This window comes from Cervus canadensis, chromosome 10 (assembly GCF_019320065.1).
Source record: "Cervus canadensis isolate Bull #8, Minnesota chromosome 10, ASM1932006v1, whole genome shotgun sequence".
In the NCBI taxonomy this organism is placed as follows: domain Eukaryota; kingdom Metazoa; phylum Chordata; class Mammalia; order Artiodactyla; family Cervidae; genus Cervus; species Cervus canadensis.
Window position 1 is genome coordinate 69,582,947 of NC_057395.1, and position 12,158 is coordinate 69,595,104.

The 12,158-nt window shown below is 47.6% G+C and overlaps 1 protein-coding gene across 12 annotated transcripts in view; it reads right to left on the reverse strand.

Moving 5' to 3' along the window:
- PTPRT (protein tyrosine phosphatase receptor type T) overlaps nucleotides 1-12,158 on the reverse strand; it is a 1,113,287-nt gene that overhangs the window by 267,941 nt on the left and 833,188 nt on the right. For all 12 annotated transcript variants that reach the window (XM_043479842.1, XM_043479836.1, XM_043479841.1 and 9 more), the window contains exons 10-11: nucleotides 9,673-9,874; nucleotides 8,203-8,305 (exon numbers count right to left, since the gene is read on the reverse strand). In XM_043479842.1, coding sequence (XP_043335777.1) covers nucleotides 8,203-8,305; nucleotides 9,673-9,874 — 305 coding nt within the window. The remainder of the gene's footprint in view (nucleotides 1-8,202; nucleotides 8,306-9,672; nucleotides 9,875-12,158) is intronic.

Genomic DNA, 12,158 nt, shown 5'->3' on the forward strand with positions numbered 1-12,158 from the left:
AGGCAAAAGGACGTCAACAAAAGCATGGGTGTTGATGCTGGAGATGGGATCCTATAACTCTGCGTGGAACTATGCAGCTCAGTCGGCTGAACTCGGAGGTGGGATGGTGGGGTGACATGGACCCTGTAAGACTCAGCTACCGCTGATAACAGTCTGTTGTGAGTGTCAGTGGCACTGTTAGTTCAGAGCTGTATCTGCCCTTAGGATGGCAGCAGTCCGTGGGCCTGTTTTGCTCATTTCTGGGTCTCTGGTGCTCAGCACAGGGTCTGGCACGTGGTTTTTTGTTGAAATTCAAAGTAGACAGTTATTGCTTAATTAGTTAAGGAACTGATAAACAGATGAGTTAACAGGTAAACCTCATTCATCTCCCAGGATCTGGCCTCATTTCCCCTGCATGGTTTTTGACTCCGTGTACCCACTCTGGTCCTAGTATTTATAAGGTCTCTGCTCATGCTTCCCTGGTGGCTCAGATGGTAAAGAATCTGCCTGCAATGAGGGAGACATGGGTTTGATCCCTGAGTCGGGAAGATACCCTGGAGAAAGAAATGGCAAGAATACTCTAGTACTTTTGCCTGGAGAATTCCATGGACAGAGAAGCCTGGTGGCTACAGTCCACGGGGTTGAAAAAAGTCAGACACAGCTGAGTGACTAGCACTTTCACTTTTCAGCTCAGGGAGCCCCCACACCCCTTCCCAAGGGGGCTGTGGATCTGTTCGCTTTGATTTCACAACACTGAGCGACATCTCCTCCAAGCTGAGGGCACTGCTCATGGCCCTTGTTTTGCTGGTCCTTCAGTCGTTGAGACCTCCTAGCCCTGTCTGATTGATTTGGTGTTTCTGAAAGGCGCTCAAAACTGAGAATCCATTTTTGAGAATCATTTTGAGGATTTTGTGACACCTTTGGAGACCACTGCACACTCCCTGACAGGTCCCAGGCCCACCAGCACAAGCCTGCAGTGAAGCTGATATAGTGTTAGAGGACACCCAGCAAACAGGCATCAACTGCAGCAGGGATCAGGGACTAATCCTGCCATGGCTGACCCAGGGCGGGCAGCCACCCCTTGTCTCAACAGCTGGGTCAACCCCGGGGGCAAACTGAACACCTACCAATGGCACTTTATGCATTTTAGCTTATTTGACCTTTAAAACAATCTGTGATATGGGTAGTCTCATTTTACCAACAAGCAGCTTGGATCAGAAAAATGCAGAATCTGACCCTGAGCCATGAAATAAGTCAGTGGCATGAGAGGATCTGATTCCAGGAGCTTCTGCTGCACCAGTGTCACCATCTGGGACGTCAGCTGTGGCAGGAAGCGCACGAGATCTCAGGTCTGAGCCTGTGGGGCCCAGTTTCTTCCCCCAAAGAGGTCACAGGCTGGTAGAGACTGAAAATGCAAGTCCCTGACCGAGGAGGGGCCAGGGCAGCATGCGGACCCAAGGTGGGGCTGGTACGTCTTGCAGCAGGAGGGGAGACGGTCCTGGATGTGGCAGATCTGATCTGGGTGTTGGGGAGGTGGAGGATGCCGTGATCGGCAGAGAGAATGGGACAAGGGATTGACTGCTTAGAGAAGGACAAAAACTTGAGCATCTCTCTGCCAGTGTTCCCCATACCCTTCAAGACAAAGTCCAGACCCTGAATGAAGGCCTTCCCTGGCTCTTGCCCCCTTCTTTGCCTCATTCCCCATCTCGGTGCCCTGGCCCAAAGTTCCCTGAACCTAACACGCACCTGCTCTACCTCAGCTCCTGTACACACCATTCCTGAGTCAAATTCCCCCTCATCTGGCAGTTCTCAGGCAACACAGCCTCCAGGAAGCCCTCCTCTCACAGAGCCAATGATGGAAGGCTCTGCTCTGAACTCTCATGGAAACCACTGACCAGATACACAGGCTTATCTGCATTTTTTTCTTTTTCTGTTTGTCTTACCTATAGAGTGGCACGTCCAAATGCGACTCTTTAAATTAAAATAAAAATTTAAAAAAATCAGTCCCTCAGTTTCACTGGTCCTATTTCAAGTGCTTAACAATCACATGTAGCTAGTGGTGTCTATCAGGGCATTTGCATCATCTCAGGCAGATGTGCTGGACTGTGCTCTCACACACAAGGAGCTGGGTAAAAGCAGGGCCTGTGAAGTGCATCTCTACCGTTCCAGGACCCTGCCTCTGCCAGGTACCACCCGAGTTGCTGAATGTAACCTTCCTTTCTTTCTTTTTCTCTCTCTCTCTTTATCCGTACCACCCACCCCACCCTTCCTTTCTCTCTTTTTCTCCCTCTCTCTCTTTCCTGGAGTATCTACTAAAGCAAGACCCTTTTCCAGGGGAAGGGATCCATTAGTGTCAAATTTTCCAGCTTCCTGGAGCTCACAGTCTAGTGAGGGGCATGTAAGAAAGAAAACCAAATAAAATATACAAACAAATGTACAACATAATTAAAAGCTCATGAATGAATGATGAAGGAAGCATACGCAGCATGGTTGAGTAAAGCCCATTAAAGGGACAGAGCAAGAGGAGACAGAGCCGGAAAAGAAGGTTAGAACCAGATTTGAATGGGTCTTGAATTCTGTACTAAGAAGCTTGAACTTAATGCGGCAGGAAGCCAGTGACCCATTTAAGAATTTTAAGCAGGAAAATTGACTTGATCCAATTTGTGCTTCTGAAGGACCAGTTCAGAAACTCTGCGGGGGACAGACTGAAGGAAGAGGAACTTACGACAGGCAGACCAGAAAGCTGCCCTGGCAGGTCAGGAGAACAGGGTGGACAGTGGCAGAGGGAGGAGAAAGAACCAATCCCAAAGCTGATTCCTGGCAGGCCAGTGGCTAAGACTCCATGCTTCCACCGCAAGGGGAGTGTGGGTTTGATCCCTGGTCAGGGAAGTTCCAAAAAAAGCTGATGCAGAAGCTGAGTGGGTGGGTCCCAGTGAGTGATGGGACAGGAAGGAGACAGTGGAGGGGGAGAGTGGGGAGGACAGCTCTCAGGAAGCCAGCTGGGGATCCAGAGGAGGGTCTGCTCCAGAACCGGGGGCTCTGTCCTGGGCGTCCCTTCCAGGACTGCATTATGGGTGATTAATTCACGGCCAAGTTACTTTCTCATGAAGGTTACTACAGATACATCAGCATGACAGGCGGGGCGTGAGGGAAGAAGGCTCAGCGTGTGCGAGCTGGAGCTGAATATTAGATTCTAGTCACTATTTGATTGATCTTTTAAGCAATTCTGGGATTCTGTCACTTAAAAACCAATAAATCTTTGAAGGCCTGGGGAAAGCAATGCAAAAGCAATAAATCTCCATTGCGGAGTGTTAGAAAAATAGGCCAAGCTGCCAAGGTGGTTGGGCTGGAGGGATGAGGGTGCGGGGGCCCCCAGTGGCAATCCTTCCTCTCCTGATCCACACCATCACCCTGCCACGCTCAGTCCTACCAGACAGAGTCAGGGTTGTGTGGCTTCACGCACAGGGCAGCAGGCAGTTCACCAGGGGCTGAGTTTGGCTCAGCCAGGATCGCAGCATCACAGGCAGAAGGAGGAAGAAGAGCCTACCTGGGGGTGGCCTGGAGGCTGAGGCTCAGGTACGAGTCTGCTGGAGAACAGGAAGGCTCTCCACTCGGTCACGCTGGGCTTCATCAGCCACAGGTTGGGCCCACACAACCAGAACTGTCTTGTCCACCCCTCACTCCCTAGCTGGTGGAAGTTCACTCCACAGCAACCCCACCAGAAGGTCACCCTGTCATTACCTGACATCCCAGTTAGGGGGAACTCAGAATTTCCTGGTGGAGCAATGAACTCAGAGGCAGGAAGCTAGGTCCATGACCTTGGGCCAGCCACTTAATATCTTAGTTTTTAGCTTCTCCTCTGAAATGGAGATGGCATTTCCCACACAGCTTACTCACTGGCTAGGTGACAATCAGATGCTATGATGGAATTACAGGCACTATTAGCTATTAATATAAAACATGATTCTGAGCATCCTTGACCCAATGCATCTAGAGAGCTCTTTGCGTCCAGGGGTCACAGACTGCCTTGGCTGTTTTCTCAAGGCTCCTGCTTCTCCTAGCCTGCAGGACTCCATGCTGGTCCACTTGCCTGGGTTGTGCTCATCTCTCCAGCCTGCCTGCCCCTTCTCTCAACCAATACAGTCACTGTCTCTACTGGCTTCATATTATCTTGCTTTGCTGGTTTCATTATTCTGTTTCCTCTCTTCCTTAATGCCCCCTCCCTGCCCCATTCACAAGCATATTCAATGGATGATAAGACTCAAGCTATGACAAACTTAGACAGTGTATTAAAAAGTTGAGATATCACTTTGCCGACAAAGGTCCACCTACTCAATGCTATGGTTTTTCCAGTAGACGTGTATGGATATGAGAGTTGGACTGTAAAGAAGGCTGAGCACCAAAGAATTGAGGCTTTGAATTGCGGTTCGACAGGAGACTCTTCAGAGTCCCTTGGATATCAAGGAGATCAAACCAGTCAATCCTAAAGAAAATCAGTCCTGAATATTCATTGGAAGGACTGATGCTGAAGCTCAAGCTCCAATACTTTGACCACCTGATGAGAAGAACTGACTCAGTGGAAAAGACCCTGATGCTGGGAGAAAGTGAACGTGGGAGGAGAAGGGAATGACAGAGGATGAGATGGTTGGATGGCATCACTGACTCAATGGACATGAGTTTGAGCAAACTCCAGGAGATGGTGAAGGACAGGGAAGCCTGGTGTGCTGCAGTCCATGGGGTCGCAAAGAGTCACACACGACTTAGTGACTGAACAGCAACAAAGATTCTAGAGGACAGGTGTATGTCTGTCTTGTTTCCTGCTATATCTTCAGGCCTTAGCTCAGTTCCTGCTCTAAAAATATGTTAAATGATTTAATGCTCGACCGCCTCCCACAGGGGCATTCTAGTGCCCAGAGTTCAAGGTGACACAGGATTAAGGTAGCTGACTTCTATGTGATATTGCTTCTGCTGTCACCACGGTTGTCCCGAAAGCCTTGCTAGCTGGCACTGATTAGTCTCTTCCCTTCTTGGCAAATGCCCAAGCAAGAGTCTGAAAATAATTCCAGAAAATGAGTGTTGAGCCACCCTCAGTGATCTAGAGCTTAAGAACAAAAGCAGTCAGACTTTTCCAGACACCAAGCATTGCCCTCTGAGCTGTGACATTTATTTTAATTTTTTTCCAATGGAAATGTCACCAAAATAGATCATGTATGACTTTTCTCCTAGGGAGGTGGTATGGCTAGACTGAAGTGAGTGCTGGCTTTGGGGTGGCTGAATTGGGTTTAAAGTCTGCCTGCACCACTTAAGTGTTCCATTGGTTGGGTCAACGCACTTAGTTTCCGTGTATCTCAGTTTCCATATCTGCAAAATGGGGAAGCTACAACTGCAGTGCTGTGAGGAGGCAGACAGTTTATGCAGAGTGACAGGCACACAGCCAGTGTGTGCTCATCAAATGGAAGCTGGCCAGCTCTTTCAACTGGAAAATGTGGGATCTCAAGGGCTTCCCCAGTAGCTCAATGGTAAAGAATCTGCCTGCAAAGTAGGAGACCTAAGACATGTGGGTTCGATCCCTGGGTCACAAAGATCCCCCGGAGATCGCAAAGATACTAGAACCTACTCTAGTATGCTTGCCCGGAGAATCCCATGGACAGAGGAGCCTGGCAGGCTATGGTCCATAGGGGTGCAAAGAGTTGGACACGACTGAAGTGACTTAGCACATGTGGGGCCTAATGGTACATTTTTTGGGTGAACCAGGATGGTACTATCTCAGTGCATGAAAGTCAAAGTGTTAGTCCCTCAGCCATGTCCCACTCTTTGCAACCCCATGGACTGAAGCCCACCAGGCTCCTCTGTCTATGGAATTCTCCAGGTAAGAACACTGCAGTGGGTTGCCATTTCCTTCTCCAAGAGATCTTCCTGACCCAGGAATTGAACCTGGGTCTTCTGCATTGCAGGTGGATTTGTTACCATCTGAGCCACCAGGGAAGTCCAATCTTAGTGCACAGAGGGAAGATAATGACAACATTGCTTGAGAATAACAGGAAGAAATATAGCAGTCTGGTAATCTACAGTAACAGTACGGTAATCCTTATCTGATGCTAAAAAGCCACCATCCGCTTTGGTTCATCACAGGTAGAACAGTCCTGGAACAACTCACGTGGGGAATATAAGGCAAAAGTTATACACTCACAAATGCTACACATACCTGTTTGATGGCCTGAAGACCCAACCGACTTAGGATAGACACTGTTCAAAGTCTACACAACAGGCAGAAAATTCAAATTGCTGGCAACTGATTCTATTTGCTCCACTGTCCATAATTTCTGGAGTAGGACCAGAGTGGAAAACAGGTAACTAGACCTCTCAATAGCCTCCTTCTTGGCTGATCTCCCTCCAGGGTCATAAAAGAGACTCTACATGTGGCTATTCAGTGGCTTTCCAGCGCCCCCTCTCAGTTCAGTTCATTCTCTCAGTTCAGTTCATTCGCTCAGTCGTGTCCGACTCTTTGCAACCCCATGAACTGCAGCACGCCAAGCCTCCCTGTCCATCAGCAACTCCTGGAGTTTACTCAAACTCATGTCTATCGAGTCAGTGATGCCATCCAGCCATCTCATCCTCTGTCGTCCCCTTCTTCTCCTGCCCCCAGTCCCTCCCAGCATCAGGGTCTTTTCCAAAGAGTCAACTCCTTGCATGTGGTGGCCAAAGTATTGGAGTTTCAGCTTCAGCATCAGTCCTTCCAATAAACACCCAGGACTGATCTCCTTTAGGCCTCGACCTTTATGCTGCAGCAAATATAACTGCTCCTGGTAGCTCCCCATGACATCAGGCTCCCTCTTGACTCCATGCCTTCACTCATGCTGGACCTTCTTACTGCCCTGAAATCTCATACAACATTTAAGATATATCCTTTAGGTTCTAATCCTTTGGCCACCTGACACAAAGAGCTGACTCATTGGAAAAGACCCTGATGCCGGGAAAGATTGAGGGCAGGAGGAGAAGGGGACAACAGAGGATGTGATGGTTGGGTGGCATCACTGACTCAATGGACATGAGTTTGTGCAAACTCCAGGAGAGAGTGAAGGAAAGGAAGGCCTGGCAGTCCATGGGGTCACAAAGAATGTGACATGACTTAGTGATTGAACAACAACAAAGATACATCTCACTGTCACCTCCTTTGGGACTTCTGCCCTCTGAGCTCCTATGTGCATCTCCACAAGCATGAGCTGTACTGAAACTTAGTTTTCATGTTTCTGTCTCCCCAACTAGAGTCCAACTTTCTTTAGAACATAAATCATTTGCAGGCAGTTCACAAGCATGTTCCAAGCACTTAAACAGCGCCTGGCACCAAGTGAAAGCTCAAGAAATGTTCATCGAATGAAGGAATCAATGAATTGCTTTCATCCCCTGTACTCTGCTCCATTCCTGGCATATAAAATACTCCACGCATGCTTGTTGAGCTGAACTGAGCCAATTTGAAAGCTGTTCCACTGAACACTCTGCTTGGCTTCAAGGGTCTGTAGTCCCTTGAGCTCTGAGCAAAAGCCAGTAACATCTTATGGAAAACCCAGATGAACTTTCTGGCCACCACCATACAAAGCATAGCTTATTTAAAAGAGGTGCCCACCTTCCTGACAGCTGGAAGCCCATGGACTTGCTTGGGGTCAGCTTGGCTACAGAGATGCCTTCACTGCCTGGACTGTAGATACACTCGGGACTCCAGCCTCTCATAAACACACCTGTAGTATGACTGACTTCAAGTCCTCTGGGGAACACCAAGGCTATAAATGGGACTAGCACTGAGGTCGTGTCCCCTTTGAAATTTCTGAGCAGGTCGTTTTGATCATTTGGTGCATCTGTCTACATGTCTGTTAATGGCAGATGGGCATGTAAAGGTGATCTTGCCAGGATACTGTGTTTCTGGGGCCTCCAGCCTGACTAAGTAAATTTATCATAGGCTTGTTCCAGAAAGTTCTCTCCCAGCCCTCTTCAGATCCCCATCCACACCTTCCCACTAAGCCAGTCCCAGTGCCCCACGGAGGGGAGAGAGGGCTCCTGGCTCCGTGGCCCTCTGAACCGGGCTTGAAGCTGCTGACCCTTCTCCTCCAGCAAGCCTTGCTCCCGGGCAGTCGTGCCCACAGGCGTTGCCAGTGGCATGATTCAGCTGGAGGTGCGCATGGTGAAGAGAAAGAAGATGGCAATCATCAGGTTCAGACCCCTCCTTACCTGACAGGGGCTCCCCGGGACTGAGCGGGTTTCAGCATCACCGTGATGGTCGTGTCTGTTTCATTCAGTGGGGTGTCTGTGTCATATTCAGGCATCGACGGAGCTGGACAGAGAACAGAGAGAAGGGAGCTTAGCACAGGTCCCCACCCCCCACCACCATCACCTTCCACAGGACACCCAGGTTGCCTAGGAGGGAGATCTTTGGGGAAGGACTGGATGAGTCACATGGCATCCCAGGCTTTCAGCAAAGAAGACCCTGACTTTCAACCTTCCTGCAGGTTCCTTCAAGATACAGAAGAGTCTGGAGAGGGGAACAATCATGTGGCTGGTAGCCTTCATGGATCAAAAAGTTCCATACCATATAGACAGATAAATGCAGGAAATATAAGTACTTAAAGGTGTGAATGTAGAGTCAACCTTAAACACATTTAAAATGCAAATACAATTTAAAAAACTAAAATAAAAAAAGAAATAAAATGCAAATACAGCAGTGATGAACTTTACTCTGATCTTTATTTTTTCCTTCATGAGACCCTCTCTTCTGATAGCAGCATCACTAAACCTAATCCCCTGAGAAGGTAATTTAGCCATTTGTACTAAAAGCTATTAAACTTACATCCCTTTTAATTCAGTATTTCAATTTCTGGAATTTAATCCTAAATTCATAATCCAAGCCAAGAAATCAAACTTTATTCTGTAACATGTTCATTGAAGCATTATTTTATTAAAAACATGGAGGCGCCAAATATATCCAACCACAGGGGAATGTTTAATTAAATTACGCCCATCCACTTGACAGAACATCGTAATGAAAGCAGTGTAGCAACATGGAAGATGCTCATGGTTTAAGGCTATGCAGAAACATTAAGCTACACAAACTACCATGGGTCTGTATCTATGCAAAATATGTATGATGCAGACCAGAATTGCATGGGCATGCTGAAATAATGTAAACTGTAAACACAGATCTGAGATAATTCTGCTCTGAAACTGTCTGGTGGGGGAGGGGGCCTTACAGCTGATGGCAGGTGGCATCTTGGGCTGCTCTGGCTCTGGTCATTCACTTATTTTTTCACTCACTCATTCACTGGAGGTTACATGAGAACCTGCGCTGTGCCCTGCACTGCCAAAAGGAATACTCTTGAAAATGAATCACGTTTTTACAAATGAAATCCTATGGGGAAAATGTACTATTTGATGCAACTGTGTGCTAGGTAAACTATTTAGTAAATCACTCAGCATTCCCTCTGGTCTAGTGTAACTGATATATGTTCTATATTTTAGGAAGCTCCTGGATTAGGTTTTCTTCATGAGATGATGGTAGTGACAGACGAGGGACTGCACTGTCCTTGTTGCTCCAAGATCACATGGTGATGGTCGGCTCCGCCCTTTTCCACTCCCAGGTATATTAGGAGTGGATAAAAACCAACACCATCACCTTTCTTCCTTTTCCCTCTCTAGGACAAATACCTGAAATTTTGGTGGCGATCCTGGTGGTGACGGGCGGGCCAAAGCCCTTTGCAGTGCTGGCCTTGATGGTGAAGGAGTAGGTGGTTCCAGGGTACAGACCAACAAAGAGGTGGTGGGTTTCATTCCGAAGCTTGAACACTTTGCCCCTCTGGCTGGAGAGGTCAGCACTTGGGTCCAATGAGCCCACGGCCTTGTAGTTGATCTGTGCAAGAAGCCAGCAAACAAACCAATCAGTGCCTCGCCCAGGAAGCTGAGTGGAGCTCACCTGGAGGAGCGTCAGGGGAGGGAAGCAGAAGGCAGGCGAGAGTGGTCAACGAGTTTAGCCATTACCATCCACCTTACAGATGATTCCAGCCTCCAAATACTTCACTGTCCATGCTCTGGAGCATTGCTGTCTAGTAGAAATAGAATTTAATCCACATACATAACTCCTAATTTTCTAATGGTCACACTCATTACAGAACAAAAAAAGAAGACCGTAAAGTAAAATTAATTTTCATAATCTATTTGGTTAAACCCAGTAGATGTAAAATATTATTATTTAAACCTGCAATCAACATGAAAATTTAATGAAGTACGTTGTACTTTATTATTCATATTAGGTCTTAGAAATCAAGTGTGTATTTTACCCCGTGCACATCTCCACTTGAACTAGCCACATTTCAAAAGTGTGGTGCCTCTGTGTGACTTGGGGCCACCACTTTGGACAATGTGGCTGTGGTTTAAGTCACTCAGTCACGTCTGACTTTTTTCAACCCCATGGACTATGGAGTCCATGGGATTCTCCAGGCCAGATTACTGGAGTGGGTTGCTTTTCCTTTCTCCAGGGGATCCTCCCAACCTGGGAATCAAACCCAGGTCTCCCGCATTGCAGGCAGATTCTTTACCAGCTGAGCCACTGGGAAAGCCCATGTGGCTGTAGAGCAGTGTCCATGTATAGTGTCCTGATAAGAATTATCTGGAAGGCTAGTTAAAGACGAACGAAGCATCCCCTACTCCACAAGGTGCTGCCTGGTGTCTCATGCATTATCTCATTTGTCTTCCCGGAAAACGTTGGGGGTATCAAGATATCCATTCTCATTTTAATGATGGAGAAATTGAGGCTCCAATGGAAACAATCTGTATTAAATCGCTGCTTTTTGAAATATCTATGATGAAGACCCAGTTCTGTTTCCCCATCCACTGCAGACCCACAATGATTCAAAGACCACATCACACATGACATCATGTGAGTTCTATTGCACATGCAAGGAGACACATCCATTGACCACACATGCAATGTCAATGCCCTAAAGAGTTTCCGGGTGCCCCCTCTCAACTTCTGCATGATATTATCCTGCTGTGAAAGTAATAAAACAGTTGGTATTGCCTTACCAGCCCCCAGGGATCACACTCTAAGCATCTTATTTCTAAATTTCACAGCTGTTAAAGCAGCAAACTTAGGATTTTTGGTTTACTTGCTTTATCTGTGTGTGTGTGTGTGTGTGTGTGTGTGTGCACGCGCGCACGCTTAGTTGCTCAGTCATATCCGACTCTTTGTGACCTAATGGACTGAAGCCCACCAGGTTCCTCTGTCCATGGGATTCTCCAGTCAAGAACCCTGGAGTGGGTTGCCATGCCCTCCTCCAGGGGATCCTCCTGACTCAGGGATCAGACCCAGGTCTCCTGCATTACAGGCAGATTCTTTACCATCTGGGTCACCAGAGAACCCCAGGTTTATCTAGTTTGTTCTATTAAAAGTGTTTTACTGGAGTATAATTTATATTCAGAAAACTAGACAGCTGGATGAAGTTTTACTAACTGGACAGGACCATGTGACCAGCATCTAATCAAGAGACATCTTACCAGACCTGAGATTCTCCCCTCACTCCTCCTTTCCGACTTCCCCCTCCCCTGCAAGAATACCCTCTACCCTGCCTTCTAACAGCAAAGACCAGCTCTGCCTGGCTTTGAACTTCATATAAGTGGAATTGTACAGGCTGTACTTTTCAGTGTCTGCTTCTTTTGCTCAACATCATGTGTGTGAGATTCACAAGGCTATCACGTGTGGCAATAGATCAGGCCTTGCCATGGTTATCCCGTGTCCTATCTCTGACCAAAGATAAACCCAGGTTTGTTGGACTCTGAAACCTGTATTCTTTACTCCAAACTACCCTTAGTGGCCTGAAGACGCATTGAAGTAACCAAAGAATACGTTCATTCTGTTTATTCACTCGTTCCCTTGACAACTAGTCCACGCACACTCCCATATTCTAGGTCGTGCACCCCGTGTGGCCAGGCCCTAGCAAATGAATGCAATGCACACCGGTCAGGCCCTGTCCTCAGGGTCCTCTGTTCCAGAATGGGGTAAGTTAACTACACAGCCGCCTTGCACCACTGTCTTCCGTCAGGAATGTATCATGCTTGTCAGGAAGGCAAAACCCAGGCAGAAAACGGAATATACCAACTTTGCTTTAAAAAGAAGCAGCTGGGACTTCTCTGGTGCT